This window comes from Nipponia nippon, unplaced genomic scaffold (assembly GCF_047370975.1).
Source record: "Nipponia nippon isolate SJK-2023a ecotype South Korea unplaced genomic scaffold, ASM4737097v1 scaffold_35, whole genome shotgun sequence".
Lineage (NCBI taxonomy): Eukaryota > Metazoa > Chordata > Aves > Pelecaniformes > Threskiornithidae > Nipponia > Nipponia nippon.
The window spans coordinates 163,085-189,129 of NW_028262353.1; the positions used below are offsets into that span (position 1 = coordinate 163,085).

The 26,045-nt window shown below is 56.0% G+C and overlaps 2 protein-coding genes across 33 annotated transcripts in view; both read left to right on the forward strand.

Moving 5' to 3' along the window:
• The window catches only part of R3HDM2 (R3H domain containing 2), a 61,268-nt gene extending 42,772 nt beyond the window's left edge, over nt 1-18,496 (forward strand). For 5 of the 22 annotated variants that reach the window (XM_087771831.1, XM_087771833.1, XM_087771830.1 and 2 more), the window contains 17 exons: nt 28-136; nt 1,328-1,423; nt 2,948-2,979; nt 3,078-3,131; nt 5,545-5,777; nt 8,695-8,912; nt 10,608-10,697; nt 11,332-11,574; nt 12,191-12,317; nt 12,745-12,980; nt 13,403-13,557; nt 13,887-13,987; nt 14,913-15,082; nt 15,267-15,411; nt 15,498-15,598; nt 16,129-16,213; nt 17,857-18,494. In XM_087771831.1, the coding sequence (XP_087627957.1) occupies nt 28-136; nt 1,328-1,423; nt 2,948-2,979; nt 3,078-3,131; nt 5,545-5,777; nt 8,695-8,912; nt 10,608-10,697; nt 11,332-11,574; nt 12,191-12,317; nt 12,745-12,980; nt 13,403-13,557; nt 13,887-13,987; nt 14,913-15,082; nt 15,267-15,411; nt 15,498-15,598; nt 16,129-16,213; nt 17,857-18,200 (2,539 nt within the window). In that variant the 3' untranslated portion in view covers nt 18,201-18,494. Of the gene's footprint in view, nt 1-27; nt 137-1,327; nt 1,424-2,947; nt 2,980-3,077; nt 3,132-5,544; nt 5,778-8,694; nt 8,913-10,607; nt 10,698-11,331; nt 11,575-12,190; nt 12,318-12,744; nt 12,981-13,402; nt 13,558-13,886; nt 13,988-14,912; nt 15,083-15,266; nt 15,412-15,497; nt 15,599-16,128; nt 16,214-17,856 lie in introns of all 22 variants that reach the window. The other 17 variants (XM_087771822.1, XM_087771825.1, XM_087771838.1 and 14 more) reach the window with 15 other exon arrangements.
• STAC3 (SH3 and cysteine rich domain 3) lies at nt 18,303-25,093 on the forward strand. 11 transcript variants are annotated; one of them, XM_087771844.1, is made up of 12 exons: nt 18,950-19,776; nt 20,571-20,637; nt 21,053-21,311; nt 21,449-21,546; nt 21,823-21,898; nt 21,979-22,076; nt 22,199-22,265; nt 22,566-22,615; nt 22,760-22,863; nt 23,394-23,445; nt 23,675-23,812; nt 24,087-24,333. In XM_087771844.1, the coding sequence occupies exons 1-12, from the start codon at nt 19,232-19,234 to the stop codon at nt 24,183-24,185; spliced, it is 1,653 nt and encodes a 550-aa protein (XP_087627970.1). In that variant the 5' UTR covers nt 18,950-19,231; the 3' UTR covers nt 24,186-24,333. The 11 variants fall into 11 exon arrangements, 9 of the variants coding, with proteins under 9 accessions (XP_087627969.1, XP_087627973.1, XP_087627967.1 ...); XM_087771843.1 differs by lacking the exon at nt 18,950-19,776 and adding an exon at nt 18,303-18,439 and having other exon boundaries at nt 23,675-25,093; XM_087771841.1 differs by having other exon boundaries at nt 18,696-19,076; nt 23,675-25,093.
• The last annotated feature ends 952 nt before the right edge of the window (nt 25,094-26,045 follow it).

A 26,045-nucleotide genomic window follows, 5' to 3' on the forward strand; every position in this document is an offset into this window, starting at 1 on the left:
TCTAACAAGGGCTGGTTCTTCCTGCAGCCCTGAGCAGAGGTTCTCTGAGCACATCAAAGATGAGAAGAATGCAGAGTTCCCGCAGAGGTTTATCCTAAAGCGAGATGATACCAGCATGGACCGAGATGATAATCAGGTAAGGGGTGGCAGTGGGTTATCTGCCTACATTGTGAAAGTCAAATGCAACTTTTCTAAGATGAGAACAACTCTAAATTTCTCTTGGGTTTCCTGCAGTAACCTTCTTTAATAGAAGCTTCCACCCCACCCAAGCAGCAGTATCTAGATATATCATGGAAGCTTTACAAAATACTGTGGAAACGCATGAAGAATTTCTGTGGATTCTATGGGGGGTATTTTTCTGTACCCTGAATATTGACTGGTGGCTGGGCCAGGCTTTAAGGTGAAGCCTTTTGCTAAGGTTTCCTTGGAAATGCCCCAGAGCTGAGTGTTGCCCAGCATCTCTCCCACCCCTCCCTGGGGCTTGCAGCGAGTCAAGCTGTAAAGTCATCAGGAACTTGCAGTGCTGCTGGAAGGAAACCATCGGCAAAATGAAACACTTTGATCTCAGCAGCATTGCCAGTCATTGGAGCTAAGAACCCTCCTGAATCTCTGGCTGCCTTTGGGCTGTCACAAGTGGCACCACACCCGTAACGCAGAGCTAGCTTGTTCATCTGTGGCTGTTTTCCCAGCCTGTGTCAGACAGAATCTTGAACGTCAAAAACAGCGCAAAAGACAGGGACCTCTTCACCAGGGATCTCATGCTCTTTGCTCTTGTAGCTCCCATCTTTACATCGCCCCAGCATACCATTATCCCTTGCTTTGGGTCATGTTTCTGAACTTAAGTCATCAGGATGGGGAGCTGGTCATTGCAATCAGTATCAGTTTCTGGTTTCCCCCGTGGTGGCACTCTGCAGGTGACGCAGCTACCCACAAAGCACAGAATCCATGACTGAGTAGGAGTCTGCTGTGTTGGCATATGCTCCAGAGAGTGGCCTTTAACTTTTGACCCCTGGGAACAGACTGTCTTTCAGAAGCACATGGTGATATTCCTGATCGGTCCTTTCTGAATCAGGCAGAGTTCAGGCAGAGTGGTTGTGCTTGATCCAGGAGGTGGAGTGCACTAAGACCTCCAGGATTGTTTATCCGTAGACACAGGTGTCCAGAAGGTAGGTTCAAAGGCAGAGGCTGTGTCATTGCATCCAGGCATCATGCACACACCCTGTAATCCACATCCACTTACACAGCTATGTAAAAATATCAGCAGCTGACTGTGCCCCCTGCTCCCATTGGCAACTGCTGACCCGCTGAGATGTGTTTGTCCCTTCAGATCAGACTCCCCTTGCAGGATGGGAGAAGGAGCAAATCTATAGAAGAGCGAGAGGAAGAGTATCAGCGGGCCAGGGAGCGGATATTTGCACGAGAGGTAAGCTTGGATGACTCACTTGCCTGGTACCCTCCTGGAACTTTGTGGCAGAAGGTGTCCTTGAGTATACTAAGAGGTCAGATCTCATCATTGCCTTTTCTACAAATTTCCCAGTGTTCTTGGTATCTACCATTGAATTCCAGCTCCTAACAAAGATGTCTAAGACACTGAGATATAGAGGAGCCACACCTCCACTCCCCAGTCTGCTCTTTCCCTAAATTGCCTGTTTCAGGGGGCAATAGATGTGTGGGGACTGACAGAGGAGGCACTTTTGCTCCTTGCTGCCCAGCAAGATTATAAGCTTATGCAGTGGCATTTCTGGGATGACTAGCAAATCAATTGATGAACCTGAAAGGAGCAGCAGCTGTCTCCCCCGGCTTCTCTCCAGTGCTGCAGCTTGCACCTCCTGACCAAGCAGTGCTGGCCTTGGAGTATCAGGCAGGGCTCTGTGCCTGTACAGGATCAATCTGGGCAGTACTGTCTTTCTTATGAAGTGTCCAGCTTGATTATTGCTTCCTTGAGATCTCTGCTCCCTACATGGAACTCCTCTAAGCCAGAGCTATGTTCCTTGCTCACGTCTGGCTCAGAGAGGCTGCTGTGCTCTGCTGTGTTGAGTACTGTCTGCCAGCTGGAGGCAGCTCTCTGCGCTGTGCCAAGTGGCAAATGATGGAATCAGGGACGATTCCAAGTGCCCATCTGCCGTGGATCATGTTCAGAGTCCAGCTCCTTGCCTGCTGCTTTTTGAGTGTCTAGCGGACGACGCCTTTCATTTGTCCTAATGGGAATTGCCCTGTGCCTGCCCAAGGAGAATGTTAAGGCAGCTACTGTGCTGAGTCCCTAGTCAAGTCACCAGGCTTCAGCTGGTGACTCTCCAGCCAGTTGTGACCATGGACTTGTCTTACATGCAGAGGCCCAAAGCCATCCAGACATGTTAGTAAGCAGCTCTGTCTATAGTCCTGGAGTAGAGCAGGTGCTGTCTCATGGTAGCACAACACTGGGTGGGCACGTACTTATCCTGGCTCTGTGTTTATGGGCTGAGCCGGTGCTTTGTATCTGACTTCCAGAGGCAGGGGTGACTATCACAGGGTAGGCTAAGCTGGCTTTGAGCCCTCTGCCTTTTTTTCATGGCTCTGATAATTGTGCCTGCATTTAGCAAATAAGGACCCTTGCATGTCTGGCCGTGATTGTTCCATTGACAAAGCTACCATCAAAGCTGCCTTAGAGCAATGAAGTAGGGAGTTGAGGACTCAGATTTGCAAACTCTTGAGAGATCTCAGGGTCTCGGGTATCAGGAAAGGTTCCTAATGGGCCTGGATGGAGAGCCAAGTGGGACTGGTGTGCAAAAGGCTGAGCAAGATTCCTGAATGACCATGTAACTGGTACACAACACAAACTGTGTCTGAGTCCCCTGCTGTTAGTGCTTTGTTCCTCTTTGCTTTGAAATTGCCTGGGTTTATTGCTTTCAAAGTTACTAAGTCTCCCTTTTCTTTCCTTCCCATCTCCATGTCTTTTCCGTGCTTCCAGACTGGCCAGAATGGATATCTCACTGACAGCAGGTTAGTACTATTTAGCAGACGCTATTTGTATCTCTGGCTTTCTCTACGGAGGACTGCATGACTCTATAATGATGCTTTTTTCTGATGTTAACCGACAGAATCTCCAAAGAAGGCTTTTCTTCTAGTTCTCACAAACGGAGGCAGATTTTTAGGTATCTCTGTGTGACTTATTTTGTACATTGTCCTGCTGAGTAAGTTTGCCCCATGCATGGCTGCTTGTGAAGTTATTGAAGTTGTATTTTTTGCAACATCAATTTCTGAGTCCTTTTTTGCTGATTCATCGATTAAAATGGAGGGGTGGAAGGCGGGAACGGCAGGGAGGAATGGGGAAGCCAGAAGATTCCAGAAGTTTTCAAACCGTTCCACCTCTTGTTTCCCAAAAGGATAGGAAAGCCTCTGCCCTTACAGTGGCAGGATCAGCATCCAGATAAGATGGGGTTGTCCCTAATCCCTGATTATAAAGGCTGGATTACTTAATGGTGGCAGTGAAGTGTCTCAGGCTTCCATTTCAGCCAGAGTGTGCTGCAGAGGGCACTGGGAACATGTTTGAGCAGCATTTTCTCCTTAAGTAGTTTTCCTGTGGATGAAAGGGCTGGAAGGATGGAGTTAGCATGACGAGTCACCTTGCACACACCCCTGCCGCAGGAGGCTGCTGAAGGTATGAGGATAAAGAACAGGATGAAAATGAAGAGACCCTCGTGCCTGCTGTCCTCTCATTTAATAGCCAAAGCTCTAGAGATGAAGCATCTCTGTGTATGAACAGGACAGGAGGATCTAAGCATGTAGGAACAGCTTTGCCCCTCTCCTCAGTCCGTCACATGGCTCAGGCTGTCCTTGGAGGGACACTGTTGTGGAAAATCAAGTGTCCTCAGCACAGTTACAGGGACTGTGTCCTGGAGTCTGCCTCTGGCAGTGGTGTTCAAGGCAGGGGGTATAGTTTTCAGATCAGCCATGGGGCTGTAGTAAAACTCACCCAGCAAGTGGCAAAAAAAACATCGCTGATGTGATTGCAGCTTTAGGAGCTAAGCTGCAGCCAGGGTTGCACTGGGAGCTTTTCTGACTGTTGTGCCCAATCCCTAAAGAGTTTGTTTAACCTGCTGTCTTTGTTTTGTGGTTCCCATAGTGGGAATGGTGGAGCTCTGGACAGAGATGGATAAGCTCTTGAGGAGACTGGGGTTCCCTCAGTGGTGGTGCTGGAGATGATGTCTGTGTCAACTCCAGAGACTTACCGCCCTCGAAGCCCGGCATTCAGAGCAATACAGCTGTCTGTTTCACTCGCTTGGAAGTCCTGTATTAATGCTGCTGAAGCACAGATCTGACTGCAGAGAGCTCTCTGCTGGTGGACACACTTGGAAACAGGCTTTAGTAAGGCTAATGGGGAGAAAGGCATGGCCGAAGCTGCTAGGGCAGTGCTCTCGGAGAGCAAGGGTGTGGTAGCGTGCCTGGAGTTTGGAGAGCGTTTGTAGAAAAATCAGAATTGTTATGCTGCTGAATTAGCAGTAATCAGCTTGAGAGGGGTCTGGGTTCTCAGGGAACCAGAGTTTGCAGCTGAGTCAGAACAGAGGCCGTGACATGCCCCTTCCCCACACACACAAACACTGCCCCACACCTCGCTGAACATCCCCAGGAGCAGCCTTCAGAGTTTAAGTTGGAGAGAGCCCAAGAGCTTGACAGTGATGCTTGTTAGGTCAAGTGTAATTTGGGGTTTGAGGCTGCATAGTCCAATTCCTTCAGTTCTTTAGGGATATAACCATTGTACTGGTTTTCCAAGACGTGTATTTTCTTTGGCTCCCACATGCTCCCAGCAGCCCAGGACATCACCTCGGAAGTTCCTTCAATGCCTATCTTTTCCCCTCCACAACTGTGTGGAGCTGCTGCCAGGCTCAGCCGGCAGTGTTATATGAGCATCTCTTCCAGTGTTGCCTTCCTCACCATTCCTCCCCAGTGAAGGCCCGGGAACCCATTACTGTGCTTATGATCCTTAGCTGGGCTGATAAACCAGGCTCACAGCTTGGGATGTTTTGCTGATACTCCGTAAAATTCTGCTGTGGCCAGACCAGGGCTAAGGGAGGGTGATCAGTAGGAGCACAGCTCTGAGCATAGCAATATCCCAGCGTGTAGCTGTTCCAGCTGGGCAGAAAGCCTTACGAGGACTGGTGTGGAAAGTGGTCTCACAAGATCTCGATCAGCCTTGTCTCAAGGTCTCTGCTAAAAGCTCCCTGTTCTGAGACAAGGAGGGCTTTAGCAAGTGATCAAGCTCTGACCCTGCTGGCATCTCTTCCAGGCTGGGATCTGGCTAGGGAAAAGGGCCAGGAGCCAGCTCTCAACACATGCCAAGGAAGATCAGCAGTGTCTGGGTCTTCACAGTGCATGCTCAAGAAAGCTGTGACCCAGGGTGTGTGTTTGCTGTCAGATCCCTATACAAAGTGCCAACATGCTGTGTCACAGAGCCAGCTGCTGACTGGGCTCACCACCCTGGTGTGGCAGGTACTGATGCAGCACCTGCAGGTCTTGCTGCTGCCCCTTTCCACTGGAGGCGCGGTCTAACTCCTCTGGTTTCTGCAGGGGCAACCGGGACAGTTTGAACCGGGCCTCAGGCAGCCGCCAGAGCAGCACAGAGAGTGAGATAAAGTCGCTGGAGCCTCGGCCATGGAGCAGCACAGACTCAGATGGCTCCATCCGCAGCCTGCGACCACCTGTTACCAAAGCCAGCAGCTTCAGTGGCATCTCCATCCTGACGCGGGGGGACAGCATCGGGAGTAGCAAAGGCAGCACTGCCAGCAGAACGTCCCGGGCAGGTACTGTACTGTTTCCCCCTGCATACCTTCTGCCAAAGGGCACCTAGCAGGCATAGTCTATGGGCTGGGAGACTGGGGCTCATGATGCTCTGGTTAAAATGGGACACGGTTGGCATCATCTGAACGTGTTCAGTACCTGGGCAGGGATATGCCAGTTGGTTCATCATCTGCTTTTTCAATACTCACCATCAGATCTTCCTTCCTTTTAGCAGAGTTATCTAAGACAAAGGACATTATTTAGTTCCATACCCTGGAAATCAAGCTACCAATTTTCTGTTGTTTTCTCTCCCCTGCTATGCTGCAAGTTATGTTGCCATTCCTTTCTGCTACCCAGAATCCCTCACAGCCGTGAGGAGACTTAGTCAGGGTGAACCATCTGGCACTTTTCCTTGCTTTCCAACAAAGGAGGTCCAGGGAAGGGTGTCACCAATTAGTCTATCTCATTGGACACACTATCTCATCAAAGACTGCATTAATTGGTATCTGTCTACGATGTTCTCTCGAAATTATTCACTATACTCCTGAGAGCAAACATAACAGCAGGGAGTTGGGCCTGTAGCTCTTCAAGAGCTGTTGAATACAGCTCAAGGTTTCAGGAGCACCAAAGGGAATTAGGATCACAAGTCTCTCTGCCTGCTTCAGATCTGTTCTTCCTTTTCCATCTAGGTAACACAAAGGGTAGCCCATGGACAGAGAATGTTATTGTGGGGCATCACTGGTAATCTGTTACTGACAACAGCTTCCTGAGAGAGTGTGTGCCACACTTGGCAGGGCACCAGCCCTTCTATCAGTGGGGAACAGAGTCCTTTATTTTCAACTGACTGCTTGTGAAAGGCATTTGTGGAAGAGGCAGCACAGGTCTTTGCTCTCATTTTAATGGTCCGGTGATAACTGAGGAGCCATATGGTAGCTGGTTACAATTGCTGTGCAATATCAATGAGCAAAATCCAGTGTTGTCTCACTGTCTAGCTTCTTCTGTTGTCACCGGTAGGCAGCAGGTCCCCAAATGCTTGAGAGCTGTCATTTTACTGGGGAGGAGAGGCAGATTGGTGCTTGTGGGTGATTAGACTGCTCCACAAGAATCCTTTCAAATAAAAGGGATGGATCTAAAAGGCAGCCAGGCTGCTGTTCTAGCACCCAGGCTGTCTTTGAAAACCACAGATTCATCTTGCAGTTTAAAGGTGCCTACATCATCTCTTGGGACCTTGTTTCCATTGTGCTCAGGGCTCCACTTATTCTGATTATTGCAACCACCTCCGGGACTGATTCATCAACTGATAGGAGCAGTTATTTGAAGATCTGTCCCAGCCATGTGCAAAGCAGGCAGAGCAAGAGAGGATCTGCTTTTTTGCTCTTTCTGTATTTTTTCCTCCAGGTCTCGCCTGGGAACAGAAACCAGTTGCTCTCCAGGTTTTATATAATGGCGAGTGATTAGAAACATCTTGAAGTGGGGGGAAAGCAAAGGAATTTTCACTTGGGGGGGGGGGGGGGGGAACCGACCACCCTCCATATCCTCATGTTTATTCTGTGGGGCAGGAAGCGCTTAGGACTCTGGGGCTCTTTTCCCATCTCAACATTCAGGCCCTGGGCAACTGTCAGCAAAATATGTCCTTCTTTGCACCGTGTGGCTGATGATACAGACCTCCTTAGCAGAATGCCTGAAGATTAGCTGTTGAAATACAGTAGATTAGAGGCAGAATTAGTTAAATAGCAGCTACTGGGCATCAAGCAATAGTTTCACAGCCCTTTTATTTCTGCAAGTAAGACTGAAATACTGAGGAGAGCACTTCCCAGTTGGGTGCCCTGCAGCATGTTTCGCACACGTTCCTAACAATTTTTCCTACCACAAGAAGGAATTGCTTTCAGCCTGCCACCCCCTAGCCTTTTACTCAAAAGATGTGCGTGTGCTGAGTCTATGTAGCCATAAAATAGGATTCCCTCAGTCCCCTCTCTGTTCTGGGCAAGCACTCAAACAGGTCATGACGACATATTAGTGTCCGTGCCGGGGCTGTGCTTAGCTGCAGAACTGAGCTGTGACCGGGAACAGCTCTCCAGCTTCTTTCCAGAGATGGGTTTATGGTACTGAGCTGACATGAGTGTATCGGGCAGCTCCCTCTTTCTGTAATCTCTGCCTCATGCTGGGGTGGAGAGCCTTCCACCAGGCAGGTGCTGCTGTTAACAGCCAGATTCCTCTTTCCAGCAGAAGGTCCATGGCATTTATAGAAGGCCCTGACTTGTGCCTGGTGCTTTCCAGACAAGACAGAGGGCACATCCCTCCAAAGAATCAGTTGCAACACAGATGTGTTTTTACTAGCCTGTGCCAATCCTGCCAGCACCTGCACCAAGCATGCACTGTCCTGTGGCCAGAGGCCAGCTGGATTGATCATATGAGCCTGCCATTGGCCTTTTAATTTCCTGCAGTTCTGAGTAGTGTTGAAGGTTTACCCAAACAGCAGCTACCTGAGAGCTGTGGGTGGGGACCACTGTGTAGGCTGTCCACTTGGAGTGAGGGTGCTAGGTTGGGGTCAAGGAAGAGAGCACACTCTTGGGAATAACAGCTGTACATCTCGTGGCCATGGTCTGGAACAAGAATTGCATCCTGATCTTCCCTGTGTGGGGCAGGGCATGCATGGGTCCGGGGGAGAAGTAGGGGCTGTGACCTGCTCTGGAGGGTCAGTGTGTGGACATGGACATGGAGATGAGAGGCACAATCACTTGGAGTCCCGAGGGTGTCAACAGCTTGGTTTGCTGTGAAGCAGAGGCAAACTAGTGACTTAGCCTGCAGCCTGCTCACCCTGTCCCCTGCGGAAGCTCCCATGTGGGCTGCAGAGAATGGAATCTGGCTGTAGTACAGGAGGTAGTGACAGGATATACCCCCCGCCTTCCCCATCAATGAATCAATGTTTTTCTCTCCCAGGTACCAACTCTGCCATGTCTTTCTCTGTTCAAGGTTTGGTACTAGGTGCCCCTGAAGCATGCAGCCAATCCCCTTCTTCACAGCCCAGCCGTGGCCTCCTACCCTGCACAGCCCAGCAGCCTCAACCGCAGCCACCCCAACAGCCACCACCGCATCCCCAAGGACTTCCACCTGCAGCCCAGCAGCAGCCAGCCATGAGTAACCACATGATATCCCAGGTGAGTTGCTGCACAGCATCCACAGCTCAGTAAGCTCCTTGGGCACACAGGTGGGAGGTAGAAGCAGAGCTAGCATACACCCAGGGTGCTCTGGACTCATACTTGCCCAGGCGGTTTTGGGTGTCCTCACACTTGCTGCCTGTTAGGGAGTGACAGTCCCTCTGTGCTATTGGCAGAGAGCAGGAGAAGGTTGGAGGCCTTGCTGTGCCTGAGTATGATGCTGCATGACATCTCAACTTGCCAGCTTCTTCTGTATCTGCTTGGGCCAGCAGCCCTCCTGGTAAGGGGTCTGTAGTCCTTTGCTGAGTGGCAGGGTTATGTTCTGGAACCAGTTGCCCTCCTGGTGAGGTACCATCACAAACGGTAGTTGCATTTGAGCTCCCCAGCGCTGAAATCCCATTGTTGGTCACGTGATGTCCTGGGAAGAGGCAGACTTGGAACTGTGCCTGCGTGTATTCTCCAGACTCTCCCTGAGTTAAACCCAAGTGATGTTCCACAGCCTGCAAGGCTATTTCTGAGGACAGACCCTCTGGAAAGCACTTGTGGCTGTCCTTCCTACATACTTTGTTCTGTTCCTGAGGCTGTAAAAAAACCCCAGCACAAGAGCTGCCCCTGTATCACTGCCTCCTTGAACAGCTTTTACTGCAGATAACATGAACAGCTCCTTGGTGTCTGTTGCCATCTGTATGAGGATGGGGGGAGCTTGTAGTTCTTGGGCCCTGGACTGGCTCCAGGGTTGTGGATCTGTTTGCAGAGGATACTGAGACTCAAGGGCAACATCTCAGTTCTGCAGATGAGGTGTCTTCCTGAGGTAGCCAGGGTCCAGCGCTAAGGCTAGCAGGAGTGTCTGTCTGGTTCTGTAGCATGGCATGGGACAGGGCACAGTGCCCTGGGTGGGAGGTTTGAATACACAGCAGGCTTCTGGAGCTTGTGCAGGATTACTGTGTCTTGCTGGGGTTTTATTTTATATCTTCTACTGTTTGGCCATTCTAATGGTTTAGGTCCTGGAAAAACTTTTTTCATGTGTTTGACTGTTGGTGCAAGGCCTGCAAATGCACTCTCCCACATGTGCGTGCACCTTCTGTTTCATCAAAGGCCTAATCAAATGATCAAAAAAACAATCCAGTGCTGACCGTTACAGCTTCGGTGCCCAAAGCACAGTATGTGGTGCTTGAGTTAGGTGTTATCATAAACAGGCATCAGCAGGTCCTCCCAGTGACAAAGTGACAGGGGCCCCTACAGAAGGCAAGAGTGAAGAAAAGACATTACCAGCAGGAAAGGCCAAGAAGTGCTGCAGAGAGAGCTGGGAGTCAGTGCCGCACACAAGTGGGCAATGGAGTGGGAGAGACACAAAGGTTGTGCTGAAGCGAAGTGGCTCTCCTGCTGCTGTTGGCCGTAGCTGGCCTTTGTGAACTTGTGTCACTGTTCATGCCAGGCAAGAGCTGCTTTGCAGACATGGTCAGCCTTCCCAGCTTCCACAAAGCAACTGGCCGGGCTATGTGTCTTCACAGAGAGATGAATGCTCCCCCATTCTGGTCTCCATGCTTTCCAGCCCTCTGCGATGCCCGTCTCTGTGTGTTTGCAATTGGCTCAGTTGACTAACCTTGTTGTTCCTTCTTTCTCTCCTTCCTCCCATCCTTCCTTCCCCCCCTGCCCCCAATCTCTCTCCTCCCCTCCCTTCTCTGCTGGTCTTAGCCGGTCCCAGCGCTGCAGCCTGTTCAGTATTCTCCAAGCTCCTGCCCCCAGGTCCTCTTGCCAGTCTCTCCACCCCAGCAGTACAACTTGGTATAAACCCCATTTCCTTTTCTGCGCTGTCTCTGTTGTACTCGTGTGCTGTGTTTGTGTTGTATGAGCTTTTGCTAATCAGGTGTGTCGTGGACGCTGCACCCAGTCGGTTTGGGATTCATGGAGGCTCTGCGCTGCAGTGGGGTCAAGGCAGTGGGATGCCTGAGGCTGTGGGACCCATCAGGGCTGGGCACTGCTGGAGTAGCTGATCTTGGAAAGAGCTTAGGGAGGAGCAAGTGCCAAGCCCAGACCTCCACCAGAAAGCGACGCTCGTGCCCAGCACTGGAGTCCAGGGGCCATTGCTGTCCTATGGTCTCAGTCAGCCCCTGTGTTGTCTCTGCTGGGTCTTTCGGGAACAGTGTGCACCATGGGACATAGCCTCTGGGCTGGGGCCACCCCTGCCTGTGTGGAGCCCTGCATGTCGCCAGTGGCCACTGAGCATTTGGGGCCCCCCCAGCAGCTGTCATGCCTCTGCCGCCTGTCCTGGAGAATGCTTTTGGTCTGTGGCTCATTTCTGGGGACCTTTCTTGGGCGAGCTTCTCCACACAGAATAGGGAGAAGGGGTCTGCAGTCTACTAAGCAGAGCTGTGTCCTACATGCTGTCCTCCATCCTTCCCGTTTATCCCCAATGCAGGCTGACGAACTCAGCAACCCCTTTGGGCAGATCAGTCTCAGCCGACAGGGCTCTACAGAAGCACCGGATCCTTCCTCGGCTATGTTCCAGTCATCCCTCATCTCCCAGCATCCTCAGCAGACAGGATTCATCATGGCAACCCCTGGGCAGCCCATTCCCACCTCCAACTACTCCGCCTCAGGGCACACAGCCCCGACACAGCAGGTGCTGCAGCCCCAGGGCTACATTCAGCCTCCCCAGCAAGTAAGGACATGCGCAAGCCTGGAGGGGATGTGCACCTCGGCCCAAAGCTGTCAGGCAAGGGGCTGCTGGGGAGCAGTCCAGAGAACAGTTTCTTGAGTGTGGGTCCCCTCTTTTTCTGCTGCTCATTTGTGATAGATCAATACACAGAGGTCCAAGCTCCGGGTTGGCATGCACCCTTGCTAGGCACAAGATGATCTCTGCTCCCTTGTCCCTCTGAGCTCACAAGGCATTTATCTGGGGACCCCTCTGGCCATTCCTGGCTCATAGTGTTGCGGGAGGGACAGTGACCAGATTCAGGACTGACACCTCTAAGCTCTCTTTGGGGTCCTGCAGGGCATTATGACCTCTAGGATTGTTCCCCTGAGCTGTGATGAGAATTGTGCCTACTGTGCTCTTGCACTACTGTGCTGGGAAAGGCTTGGATGTGGAGGCTGGGAGGAGCGGGAAGGGGCTGCGGTTCCCTGAGGAGCTATCATCTGGCCAGAGCCAAAGCCCTGGTTGGTTTCCTTCGGCAGAAGCCAGGCCAGGTGAGAGAGAAAACTGGTCCTGGGGGACCAGCTTTCTTGGTCCCACTCTCTCTTGTGTTCTCATCACCATGTTTTCTTGATTCTGATAGATTCAGGTTTCTTACTACCCTCCTGGGCAGTACCCGAACTCCAGCCAGCAATACCGATCTCTCAGTCACCCAGTGGCCTACAGCTCCCAGCGCACTCAGCAGCTCCCCCAGCAGTCCCAGCAGCCTGGTAAGGGGGCATAGAAGCGGGGAGGGGGCATGTTTCCCTTTCCTGCCACTCTTCTTGGCTCTTAAGGATCTCCCATGCACTGTCTGGGCCAGGCTGCTCTTCCCTGTCTCCCACTTTTTGTGGGACTTGCTGACTATAGAGTGCCTCTTGACTGTGCAAAGGAAAGTTGAAACTTGACCTGGCTGCAAAGGCTGTTTTAGTCTTTTCCCTCCCTCTCAGCATGTAGCATGCACTGAGGTGCTGCAAGGTACATTTAAAGCCAGGAGCTTCCTCCAGGTTTTTGTTATATCTGCTGTAAGGGAAGCCCTTTTCCCACTCTTTAGCAAGAGATGGGGACAAAGCAGGATTTGAGCCCTCGTATGCCAAGTGTCAGGCTGTCTCCTGTGGCCAGCTGGGAAGCTGCTCCATTTAAACCCTGTTCTGACAGGTTTACAGCCAATGATGTCCAACCAGCAGCAAACATACCAAGGTGTAATGGGAGTGCAGCAGGCACAGCCCCCCGGGCTCCTCAACAGCCAGAGGAACAGCATGGGGGGCCAGATGCAGAGTATGATGGGAGTGCAGCAGGCGCAGCCCCCTGGCCTTCTCAGCAGCCAGAGGAGCGGTATGGGGAGCCAGATGCAAGGCCTGATGGTCCAGTACACTCCACTGCCTTCGTACCAGGTAGGCATCAGTTGCTCTCCGATGAGGGGCTGCTGGGGAGGGAGCCTCAGCTGTGCAGGCCTTGCAGGAAGTGCACTGTTCCTGTGCCTGAGTAATGGAGCCAAAGATAGAGACTTATTCACCTTGAGAAGATAGTGCATGCTTGCCAGCTTGGGGAGGGCACATCCACATTTGAATCTCTGTGGGACATGTCTTGAGAAGGAGGGCTGAGTGCAGCTGGTCCCTTTGCCATTGTGTTTGCAGAAGAGCTGGGAGGGGCTGCCCTTGCCTGGGCAAGATTGCTCTGGGCTGCAGTAGACAGCCATCTGGCATCTCTTCTACCTTTTATGGACCTTGCTGGTGTCTCTTTAGGGCCAGTTCTCCCTGCTCCTGCTCTATGTTACCTGTCATTCCACAGGGCTGCATCTTTCTTCCCTGCACAGGTTCCTGTGGCCAGTGAGTCCCAGAGCGTGGTCCAGCAGCCCTTCCAGCAGCCAGTGCTTGTACCAGCCAGCCAGTCTGTTCAGGGTGGGCTTCAGGCTGGAGGGGTACCCATCTACTACAGTGTCATCCCAACTGCCCAGCAGAACGGCACCAGGTAAAGCTTCTATATCTCTGGCCTGCCTTGGGGAGAAAGGGGTCCTGCTGCCCTACTGAAAGGGCATAGCATCCTACTCCTGCAGCTAGAGGAGGTGGCTGGGCACCATAGATGCTGGTCAACTCTTGAGCTTGCCCAGTCCTAGCTCCCACAGTCAGCACTTCCTGAACACAGCTGTCCTGCAGCATGCGGTGCTTCCTGTGCTCCTCCAGCTCCAGCTGTGTTTCCAGCCATCTCAAGCACTGAGGGAGCTGGTGGTTGCCTGCACAGATGGGCAGGCTATTTCTCCCCATCCCCAGCACCTCACCAGAGCACTCTCTGCTTCACAGCCCTTCGGTGGGGTTCCTTCAGCCACCTGGCTCTGAACAGTATCAGATGCCACAGTCCCCATCACCCTGCAGCCCGCCACAGATGCAGCAGCAGTATTCAGGTAAGAGGGGCCACTGGTCAGGGTTGGCACTGATTCTGCACAGATTGGATCACGTTTTGTAGGGGCTGCAGTGAACAGAGCTGTCAATTCACAGCCAAGTCTGGCAGCTTCTGTGCAATGGGTTTCCTTAGTCTTACCCATCCTGTGGCCCACTGGGAATTACCAGGACGTGGCACAGAGACTTCATTTCCAGGCTGATTCCGGCCTGTGCCTGGCATCTCCTTGCCATGGTGGGCAGGCAGGGTAGGAGCAGGTAGAGGGAGCCGCTGTGGGCTGCGGACTCCCTCTGCTGGCAACGCGGCTTAGTGTCACCAGGGCAGTTCGTGGGACCAGGGAGCACTATGGATGAGAGGAGCATCAGGATTCCTGCATCCTGTCCCAGCTGCAGGGAAGTGAGCTGGGGCCTGGTGAATTGGTGCAAGAGCTGGACCCAGGATACTCGAGCTCTGCACCCAGCTCTCTGATTAGATCCTTTGCCTGAAGTTTTGCTGTGATGCTCAGAGAGGTCCCCTAAGTTGCCTTCAGCTTGTCCCCCCTGCTCGTATTTCTCCTGGATTAAAAGTCATCACTTTCTGATGTAAGCTGTGATATCAGAGAGGGATCCCGACCAGATCTTGGTGGGGCCTTTTTCAGCCCACCTGGGCAGGCAGGAGTGGCAGAGGAAAGAGTACGGAGGGGGTGTTGTAGGAAAGAGTACGGAGGGGGTGTTATAGGAAAGAGTACGGAGGGGGTGTTGTAGGAAAGAGTACGGAGGGGGTGTTGTAGGAAAGAGTACAGAGGGGGTGTTGTAGGAAAGAGTACGGAGGGGGTGTTGTAGGAAAGAGTGCAAAGTTGCACAGACAGGCAGGCTGCCTCTTGTCCTACAGCAAGCAGCAGCAGCAGTGTGCAGAGCCTTGGCAATACTGCTGCTGTCATCTCTCCCCAGGGGTGTCTCCATCAGGTCCTGGCGTGGTTGTGATGCAGCTGAATGTACCCAATGGCCCCCAGGCCCCCCAGAATCCCCCTGTGGTGCAGTGGAGCCACTGTAAGTACTACAGCCTGGACCAGCGGGGGCAGAAGCCAGGAGACCTGTACAACACAGACACGAGTGCTCAGGTATTGAGAGGACTGGGAAGCAGGCAGCTCATCTTTTGGGAGCAGCCTGGTGGGAGAGAGAAGACCCCAGCATCCATGCTGTCTGGATGGGCTGGGAGATGGGGGTGGGCTCATCCCATGGTGGTGAGACAGTTGTGGGACAGGTCACAAGCACTGGGGCTGTCTAACACTCTCTGTCCCCCAGGCAAGCACCCAGCTGAACAGCCCCATCACGTCCCCCACCCAGTCCCCGACGCCATCTCCTGTCACCAGCCTCAACAGTGTCTGCACAGGGCTGAGCCCTCTCCCTGTCCTCACACAGTTCCCCCGGCCCATGGGCCCGGCACAAGGTAAGGGGAAGGAGTGGGGACAGCACAGGGCTGGGTATTTCCTGTGATTTCTTCAGACCCCTACAAACATTTGCTTCTTTTTGCAGGTGATGGGCGCTACTCATTGCTGGGCCAGCCGCTGCAGTATAATCTGTCTCTCTGTCCCCCACCGCTGCTCCACAACCAGCCCAACTACAATGCACACCAGGTAAAATTGGGCCAAACCCCCACTCACCCACCCTTTCACTGTCCTGGGAGCAGAGCAAGACGGCCCCCCTCTCCCCGGACAGCCCTTCTCTGGGCAGGGCCCGGGAGTAGTTAAGAAGTGAGTCTCACATCCTGCCCTGTGCTTGGACACCACTTGATAAGGTATCAGGCTGACTACCCCATGCTCTTGCCATCCATCTGGCAAAGCTGCCTTTGTGAATGGATTTCCCTGGAGTCTGGCACTGGGCTAAAATTTCATCCTGCTCCCAGCTTTGCCCAGAAGCAGTGTCAGCCCCAAGTCCTTTGAGTGTCCTGGAACCATGGCTGTGCCTTGATCTCATCTAACTTACCCAAGCATGGTGTCACCTCAAAGGTGCCAGGGCATGCAAGGTTCATCCAGGTGGCTTCATTCCCCTTCACAGCCATGGCCTAGTCAAGTTTGGTCTTCCCCCCTACTCCCAGGATGCTCTGTGGGCACTGTGAGGCCACAGTGTCTCCTCAGGTGACACGCTACCATTTTTATTCTTTAAGGGGCAGACTGGAATGAAACATGGAAACCGGAGCAAGAGACAGGCCCTCAAGTCAGCGTCCACTGACCTTGGGACAAGCGATGTAGGCAAGTGACCCTCCTCAAGAAGTTCCCCCTTTGCCCTCTGACTAGTCCCCACTGCATGGGCGTAGCTGGCAGAGGCTCCAGATGCTATCTCTGCCGACACCAGCATCCCACAGCACCCATTGCTGGGGGTGGTTGTGGAGAGCAGTTCCTGCCCGCCACCGCCTCCCCCACGCATGCAAACACACACCCCACACACAGCCCATGTGAGGCCTGGCTTGGGGGTGGCGTGCAGCAGAGCCAGTCCCAGTCAGCTGTGCCCATCAGGAGCTAGGAGGACAAGGGTTGCTCAGGAACCCAGTAAACCCTGCCTGCACTGAGCAAAGCTTTTGAGGAAGAGTGGGGACAAATTGTTGGAGTGTCAGTGATGAGCACCAGGACACCTGGGCCTCTGTGAGGGTTGAAATGGTGGAGCGGGTGGAGCTGGCAGAACTGCTGGGATTTTATTCCTCTTTGTCAGCAGAAAGTGAGTGTCCAGACCCCTGAGATCTTGTTCCCACCATTGCCTTCCCAAGTGACCCTTCCCTCTCATGCTTCCATTTCCCAGTGGGGCCAGGACCTGCAGAGCCTTCATCTTTGTAAAGGGCTTTGGGATCTTCCAGGGGTGGCTGCGAGGGCTGAAATCCCCAGTGGATCATTTCTCTCCAAAGGGAAAGGGACTCCCTGTTCCTCGCCCTGGGGGGTCTCTACTTGGTCATCGGGGAGGAAAGGAGAGGCACGTCTGGCTTCTCCCCACAACAATACAAGACTTGCTAGTTGGGCATGAGCCAGACGGCCTGGAAGGGAGGCAGTCTTCACTGGCTCTCTGGACACTTCAGACTTATCCCCCATGTCACCTCCATGTCACCACCAACAGCAGCTGGTCGCAGGGGGCCCTTTAAGAGCTGCTTGCCGGAGAGCTGCCCCCCTCCCTGTGGCTGGCATGTTCATTACATGCCATGTTAATATTAGCAAAGAATCCATTCAGCCAGCCCTCCGCTAAGCCCAAAAGCCAGGGCTGGAGCCAGGAAGCAGTAGAAGTGTTTGGGTACCACAGAGCAGAGGCAAAGAGGTTGGCGTGACACTGGCCTGGGCACAGAAGGGGATCCTCCCCATGGGTGAAGCACACAGGGCAATGTCAAATTCAGGATCTGCATTTGTTGGTGTCCTCCATGGGTGCAGCCTGTCTTTCTCCCTTCCAGAGAGAGAGGGCAGGAGAGCTGGGTTAGCTGCCAATCCTGGTACCCAAGGATAGGGTAGGGGTAGGAAGATGGGGCAGAGCACCTGGGAAAGCCCTAACTGAAAAGCCAAGCCCAGCCAAAGGAAGCAAGGAGGACTTGGTGTTGCTGGAGCCCGGGGCACATGGGAAATACCAGTCTCGTCTTGAAGCAGGCCATGTGGGGACCAGGATGTGGGTGTCAGAAAGGATCAGAATGGGGCACTGTAGGAAGCAGAATGATAGGGGCAGTTTGAGGGGGAAGAAGTGACTGGCTTAAAAAAATACATTCCTAATGTGGGGGCAGCTTAGCAAAGCGCTGCTTTTATGCGCAAAGTAGAGGTGACCGCTCCAACCCCAGAGCTGGTGAGGAGCCCACGCATCAGCTCTCACTGTGCTGTTGCCACCCAAGAATCTGCTGCCGCTGACACGTGCTGTCTTTCCACTGCAGTGCTGGGCCGAGTGCTGGAGGTGACAGACCTGCCCGAGGGCATCACGCGGACAGAAGCTGACAAGCTCTTCACCCAGCTCGCCATGGCTGGTGCCAAAATCCAGTGGCTCAAAGAGACTCAGGGGCGCCGTGGAGATGGGGGCGGCGGGGACAACAATGGGACTCCAGAGAACGGCAGGCACAGTGACCTTGCTGCCTTATACACCATCGTGGCCGTGTTCCCCAGCCCGCTGGCTGCCCAGAATGCCTCCCTCCGACTCAACAACTCCCTCAGCCGCTTCAAGCTGCGTGTGGCCAAAAAGAACTACGACTTGCGGGTGCTGGAGCGTGCCAGCTCACAGTAGGGCTCACGCAACGGGCACAGAGCACACTGGACTGCGGGCACTTCCCTCTACATTCTCTTTTCCTTTCTGCCCTCCCTTCCTCTCACTCTCCTTCCTGGATATATTTATATGGACATAATTAAGAGACAAGAAATTGATTTTTTTTTTTTTTTTTGAGTGATGCCCGTGCCCGCCCACCTTACCCTGTGTATATTGTTTTGTTAAGCACTGTGTTGAACTGCACATACAGGTGTTGATTGGTATGTTCACTGCACATTTTATTTAATCTGATTATTATTTGGGGGGTATTTTTGGTTTTATTTTATTTGGGGGGGTGTTTTTAAATATAAAAAGAAAACTTGTCCATCACTTTAACGCTGCTTTCCCGTTCTCTGCCAGTACCAGTGCTAGGGGCTGTCTGTGCTGCCTCCTCAGGGTGAGATGACAGCCAGGGAGCAGAAGGGGCACTCACAGGAGGATGGGTGCCTGCCTAGGTCCTGCCTCCATGCTTGGCATGTACAAGGGCTGCAAGCTCATGGCTTGCCGAGGCTGGGAGCCAAGACTGGGAGAGGAGCGCTGAGCACTTTGATCTGGGGCTGGTCCCCCCCATCAGATATTCATAGACTCCTTTCCCAGCTGCTAGCCCCATGCAGCTGTGCAATGGCAAGAATGGGGCCATGGCATGTCCCCAGCTGTATCCCCTGGCAGGAAGCAGCATATTCCTCCTGATTACAGGGGAGCAGCACTTGAGCTGATAGCTGCAGGTATCACTGTGTCCTCCTGCCCTGTGGGTACAAGAGTTGGGCTGGCACCACCCTCACCATTGCATTGCACACAGAAGCTGGAGCCTCTTGCAGCATCTGGATGCTGCCTTCAAGAGCAGGTGCAAGTGGAGAGGTAAGAGCTGCCTGGAAGGGGTGGGCTCCAACCCCAGCCTTGGTGCAAACTCCTGCACCACTGCCACCCACAGCCTGGCAGGGACATAGGTCCAGGGACTCAGGCACTGGGGTGCCTGTCCAGCTCCGGGGACCTGGCACCCACTGCAGGGCGGCATGATAGCAATGGGGTCCCCAGCTCTTTCCTCCGTGGCAGCTCTCTGCCTCAGTGGAGAGCAGACCAGCAGGATTTTCTGCCAGAGGGTATGGGGCAGCCATGAGAGCTGCCCCATGAGAGACCCCACTGCTGCCACTCTTTCCTTTTCCCCTCCCAGCTGCAGGGGCCTCAAATGCCAGAGCAAACGAGACATCAAGGCTGGAGCACTTGGTGTGCCCCTACTCTGCTGCTGCCCCATGCCAGGGGGTGGGTGGGCCTCTGGCACGCCCAGCAACCCACTAACGCAAATAGCCAGTGGCTCCTCTCCACCCCGCTCCCCTCCTGGCTCAGGCATGGGCTCCAATTTCTCGGCGTCAGCCTCCGCCAGCGCTCAGCTGTCGGTTCCCCTCTGGCCTGTCACTCCCGCTCTCCACGGGACTGGGGCAGCTGCCCCCCTCCCTGCGCACCCGGCACAGAGGGCTGGGGGCTCCGCAGCCAACGGGGCCCCAACATCGGCCACCCTGTGCGGGGTTTTTCATCGCAGGACAAGAGCTCCAAACACAGCGTAAGTGTGTTTTCGTGCGCGGCGGCTTCTCATCATGGCCACTGACCCTTGTGGGCCCCTGTTCCACCCACATTGCTGTGCAAGACCCCAGGGCTCTTTGCTTCTGCAGCACCCCTTGCCCCAGGACTCCCCAGCCCCCATCGCTGTTTCCCTGATGGTCATCCTGATTGGTTTCCACAGGGGCATGGGGGGGCCTTGTGTTAGGTATCACCAAAAATAGTGATGTCTGGGTAGAAGGACTGTGGGGATGGTTGACAGTCAAAGGTGGAATCAGGCATGTTTTGGGGGATGCAGGAGCAGATCCTGCCCCCATGGTAGCATGGGACTTCTGTGGAGAAGAAATCAGGGCTGTGCAGTGATGCCAGACAGCGTCATACGCATGTTTGTCCTAGGGGGCCAAGAGCGGCACCATTTGCAGTTTAATCGTGAGATGATGTCTAGACAGAGATGGACATGTGCAGGTAGCCCAGGGTCTGGCTCGCAGCGCTTGGCACCACGTCCACTGAGCAAGCAGCGGTGCTGTGCACACTGTGCTGGGAGCCTGCTGTTCTCCAGCCTGCGCAGCAGGGCCCAGCAGGTACCCTGGGGCCCCAGGACTCGCCCACAGCAGAACTGGCCCTTGCTCGGGCAGGAGCTGCAGGCAGGGCAGCAGGAGGTGGTGCTGCTGGGACAGAGGGAGGCACTGGCTTGGGAGATGCTTCCCATCCAGCAAGGTCTGGCTGTTCCTGCCCCCACTGGGCACCTGCAGTGGGAACAGCCCCAGCCAATGTGATGTCTCTCTTTTTCCCTCATAGCATGACAGAGAAGGAAGTGCCAGAGCCACCAGCTCCACCTGCTCCAGGTGGGAAACCCAAGAGCCGGGTAAGTGGGTGCCCACAGGGCAGATCGGGTGGGTGGGGGAAGCTGCCTTTCTAGCATCTTCTCTGCCTCAGCCCCAGGAGTTTTTGTGGGGCCAGGGATGCCTGCTGGGATCCTGATCCAGCAGGGCACTGGGTGGCCATTTCCCAGCCTGGCTTTTCCCCAGGGTGCCTACATCCACATGGTGCTCAGGAGTCACAGTTTCTCCTTTTGTGGGGAGCTCACGGGGCTGGGAGAAGGGTCCCCATCCTCACAGCATTTCTGACCCAGGATGCCTGGGGTCTTGTCCCACCTGGGGAAGAAGGAGTCTCTAGGTCAGAGCAAAGGGGTGGGAAGCCAGGCACTGGCTTGCCTGCCTGCCTGCCTGCTGCACCCCACGCACCTGCTGTGTGCAATGCATCCTCTCCTGCCCCCGCAGCTACAGAAGCTGAAGCAACTTTTCCAGCGAAAGCCCAAGGAGGAGATGGCGCCAGAGCCACAGCCCAACGGGGAACTTGTCAGCCCCTCAGGGGGACCCATCTACTACATCTATGAGGAGGAGGAAGAGGAGGAAGAGGAGGAGGAGCCTGAGCCCCCTCCCGAGCCCCAGAAACTTGTCAATGACAAACCCCACAAGTTCAAAGATCATTACTTCAAAAAGCCCAAGTTCTGTGATGTTTGTGCCCGCATGATTGTCCGTGAGTCCTGAGGGTGCTGGGGCTGGGGGCCATGGTCAGGGCGAGGGCTGGGGGCCAAGGCTGGTGAGGACTCCAGCCCAGCCGTCCCCACAGCTGCAGTGTCACATTGCCTCTCCTTTCCACCCCTCCACCGCCAGTCAACAACAAATTTGGCCTGAGGTGCAAGAACTGCAAAACCAACATCCACCACCACTGCCAGTCCTATGTGGAGATGCAGCGCTGCTTTGGCAAAATCGTGAGTGTTCCCACCAGCCCCAGGCTCAGGGCACCTCCTCGCAGGGAAGACCAAAGCACCACAGCAGGGAGCAGCTGGCTCGGTCCCTGTGGGCATGACCCAGGTGCCATGACCCATCTCTCTTCCTGGCTCTGAGGGGGGGGACCCAGGCATCACCCCCCTGCTGGGTGGCCACTCTCTGGGTCCCCAGCATCCACCCGCTCCCCCCTCAGCTCTCACAAAAGGGCCCACGGGTCTGGGTGGTGGTTGATGCTCTGACCTCCTCTTTCCTTCCAGCCCCCGGGGTTTCGCCGAGCATACAGCTCACCCCTCTATAGCGACCAGCAATATGCCTGCGTCAAGGAGCTGCTCTGTAAGTACTGTCCCCACAATGGGATGCCCCATCTCCCCACGTCCTGTAGCTGAACCCCTCTCACCATCCCTGTGCCCCAGCGGCAGCCAACAGGAGCGACCCCGTGTTCGAAACCCTGCGGACGGGCGTCATTATGGCCAACAAGGAGCGGAAGAAAGGGCAAGATGACAAGAAAAACGTGAGTGCGGGGTTGGCCTGTCACTCCAAATGCCCAAGGGTCCTGGCACCACAGCCTGCACCCCATTGCCACCCCCACCTTCCTGCCTGCCCTGCACCCCCTGACACCTCTCTGCCTTGCAGCCTTTGGCTGCTATGATGGATGAGGAACCAGAGGCCACAAAGCCAGAAAAGGGCAAAACCGAGGGTGGTGAGTGCTGCGACCGTGGCAGGGGCTGGCTGCACGCAAGGGCCAAGGAACTGGGGTGGGGAGGGGGGCTGAGCGCCAGCCACAAGCATGGGGCAGGGAGGGAGCCTGATGGGTACCTGGGCGGGCCCTCTGGGGTGGGTTTTGCCCTGCAGAAAGAGGGTCTTCAGTTCAGGTCTCCACCCTGGGGCTCTCTCTGCTTCCCCTTGTTGACCTGGGCACAGGAGATCCTTGGGAGGAGGCTGGTCCTGGGGTGGGGAGGCAGCACCAGGAGAAACATATCCCCCCTCCTCCCATTTCCAGGCACCTCTGAAGGGGACAAGACAACTGAGAAGAGCCCAACAGATGACAAGGTAGCCATCATCCTCGCCCTACACCCCGAAGGCTCCTGGCCTTGGAGCAGTGTGGGCAGAGGCTGCAGAGATCTCCCTGCTGGGCTCCCTGGGGCTGTCCTCAGCCTCTCTGGGGCCCCAACTCCCTCTTTCTTCCTCCCCCAGAACAAGAAGCCACAGCCAGGGATTCGTGGTGGCTATCTGCAGTCTCACTATTTCGTGGCACTTTATCGCTTCAAAGCCCTGGAAAAAGATGACCTGGATTTCCCGTAAGTTCCCAGCCATACAGTGGGCACAGGGGTGATGAGGGGAAGGACGTGGGGTGTCCAGTGCGGAGGGGGAGAAGTCTTTGCCTCAACAACAAGGCTCTCACAGCCAGGAAGGGTCTGTGAATGAATGAATGAGGGCAGAAATTAAAGCCATGCTGGCTGTGGTTTGGGTTTTGTGGCTTTTCTGCCTGCCCCAATAGGCTACACATCCAGCGGGAGCTCTGGCTCTCGCTGAGCCAGCTCTCCCAGCTCCCAGGCTTTGGGCACAAGCCTCATTTCCAAGGCTGCTGGTGTTTGTCTTGATGTGGTTCCACTGATTTCTTGCACCCTAGACTTAAGGCTGAGCTGCTCACGTACAGGACCTGTCTGTCTCTGAGCCCGTGGGCTGTGTGCATTCCTTGACCTCCCCTGGCACAGGGCTCTAGGAGCTGTTGCTGTGGGAAGAGCAATTTTCCTTGCCAACCTCAGAGTCTCCCATGGTGCAGAGGTCCCTGCCCCCCCTCACACTGAGCCCTTCCTTCCCTTTGCAGGCCAGGGGAGAAGATCACGGTGGTCGATGACTCCAACGAGGAGTGGTGGCGGGTAAGGCTGGCGTCCTACAAGCGCAGAAGGGAAAGATGCAGGGCTTAAAGCAAAGGGAGAGGTCAGCTGCGAGTACAAATTGCACTCTAAGGGGGACACGGCCCCCTAAATCTGCTGTGTCCTCCTCATGCCAGCCCACAACCTGCAGGCTATTTGTCATGGGGGAATCTGGGAGTCATACAGATTGGCTCCAACCCCCACCTTGCACCCATCCACTGACTTCTTTCAGGGGAAGATTGGTGAAAAAATTGGCTACTTCCCTCCAAACTTCATCATCCGGGTGCGGGCAGGTGAGCGGGTGCACAAGGTGACACGCTCCTTCGTGGGCAACCGGGAGATCGGGCAGATCACACTCAAGAAGGATCAGGTGAGATGGGACCACCTGGTCCAGCCCCCACCTGCATCTCTGCCCCAGCCTCCTCCAGGTCCCCACGCATCCCGCCTGCCCTGGCACCCTGCTGCACCCTACAGCCACTCTCTGCCCTGGCCTGCATTACCATCCCCACACTGCCCACCTCCCCTAGCCCCTTGGATGAGACCTGCTCTGCCCGGCCCCCCCACACACACACACCTGGAGGTTGCTGCCTTCCCCCGGCTCTGTGGGGCCCCGGGAGTCTCACCTGCACCCCTCTCGCCCCCAGATTGTGGTGCAGAAGGGGGAGGAGGTGAATGGTTACGTGAAAGTCTACACCGGCCGCAAAGTGGGGCTCTTCCCCGTGGACTTCCTGCAGGAGATCTGAGCAGGGCAGCATCCCAGGGCCCCCCAGCTGGAGGGACAGATGGACCCTGGCTGCAGGGAGCTGCTGAGCTGGGCCCAGGGGTGGGGATGGGGACAGCAGGCACCCCTGTCCCTGATGCCTGCAGCAACAGGGGCTCTGGTGGGGACCATCTCCGCCAGGACCAGAGCAGGCTGGGGGGGTGGGAGGTGCCTCTTGAGCTGTTTCCCCTGTGGGGTATTTGGTGCCTTCAGAGACAGTGGGTGCAAGGAGGGGGCACCCCCAGACTCACTTTGGAGGCCACCCAGCCCCCCCTGCCTGAGGTGGTGGGTGCTGGGTGCCTTGGGGGTGTCAGTGTGGTCCTGTCCCACTGCTCTGGGCTGTGTAATCCTGTGTTTTAGCAATACATGTCTGCTCCCCAACCTCGAGTTCTCCGTGGTTTGGATTTCCTGGGGGAGGGGCACTGTGGGGCTGCCGGTGCCCCCAGCTGCTGCAGACCAGGCCAAGAAGCTGCACTGGTGCTTTCCTGCTTCATGCAACACCCTGTGCAGCACACACCTGTATGCACATCGGTGCATGTACAACGCACCCTCCCCGACCGCCCCCACCCCAACACGGCACCCCGGACCCCGCATGGGGCCCCCCCCAGCCGAGGGCTGTTCCCAGCAGCCGTACAGGCATGGAGCCGACCGGCTCCCAGCCGGGCCCAGGCAGCGCGAGGGGAAGGCGGCAGGACCCCCCCGGCCCGCATCCCCTGGGGGGCCGGGTCCCTCCCTCCCTCAGCGCGGGCCGCCCCGCGGTGCCGAGCGCTGGCGCGGGGCCCGGCGGGGCCCGAATAGGGACCGCGGGCGACAGGTGACCGGGCCCGGGGACAGGACGAGTCCTTGGAACGCGGGGGGCGAGCACTGAGCCAGGAACAGGTGCCCGGGCGGGCGGCGCGGCCGGGGAGCTCCCACCCCGGGGCGGGCACCTCGCCGGCCCCGCTGCCTAGGCCGGGGGCTCAGGCCGCGGTGGGGCCGGGCCGGAGGGGGCGAGGGCGGCCCGTGACGTCCCGGAGCCCTGACGCCGGCGGTAACCACGGCGACGGGCTGAAAGCGGGGCCGCGGGGGTGGGCAGGGCGGTAACCACGGCGACGGGGACCGGTACGGCGCGCCGCCCGTCGCCATGGCGGCAGGCAGCCGTGGGACGGCCCGGCCCGGCGGGGTCGTCCGGTAACGGCGGCTGCCGCAGCGCGGTCGCGATCGCCGTGAAATTCGCCGGGCCGGGCCGGGCCGGGCCGGGCGGGCGCAGCCCTCGGCGGGGCCGCCTGCGCTGCGGGGCTCTCTGCACCGGCCCCGGTGTGCTCGGGCGGCTGCCCCGGCCCCTCCGGCCCCGCCGCGGGCCGCGCGGGGGCGCTGCTGACGCGCCGTGCGGTCTCTCCGTATGCAAAAATGTGCAAATGACCCGGCAGGCGCGGCGGGCGCCGCGGCGCCCCCTGGCGGACGGCTCGCGGGGCCGCCCCCACCCCGTCCGGGGACAGCGCTCCCGCCGCCCTCGCTGCGCGGGCGGGACTCCCCGCGGCGGACACGGGCCGGCGCCCGCTGCCTGTCCCCACCGCCCCCCGGCGCCGCCTGCTTGCCACGCAGGCGGAGCGAGCCCCGTCCTTGTCACCCGCCGCCACCGCCATGAATATTCATGTCCGGGCCCTCGCCGACGAGATGGGGAGGGGACGGGGGGATTCAAGGGCAAAGCGGCCCCCCCGAGCCCAGCCCACCGGGAGGGGGGTGCTGCCGTGGTGCTGCCGGCCCCCCCCGGGCCGGGGATGCGCGCCGGTGCCACCGCCTTGCCCTGGGCCACAGCGCGCCGCCACCAGGGCTGCCCCGGGAAGACTAGCGGCAGGGGCGT

Coding starts and splice junctions, on each gene's coding strand:
- STAC3 (XM_087771840.1), top strand. CDS start 19,232: ATGATAGCAATGGGGTCCCCAGCTCTTTCCTCCGTGGCAGCTCTCTGC. Junction 20,638..21,052: donor GTGGGAAACCCAAGAGCCGG/GTAAGTGGGTGC, acceptor CTGCCCCCGCAG/CTACAGAAGCTGAAGCAACT. Junction 23,446..23,674: donor CCAACGAGGAGTGGTGGCGG/GTAAGGCTGGCG, acceptor GACTTCTTTCAG/GGGAAGATTGGTGAAAAAAT.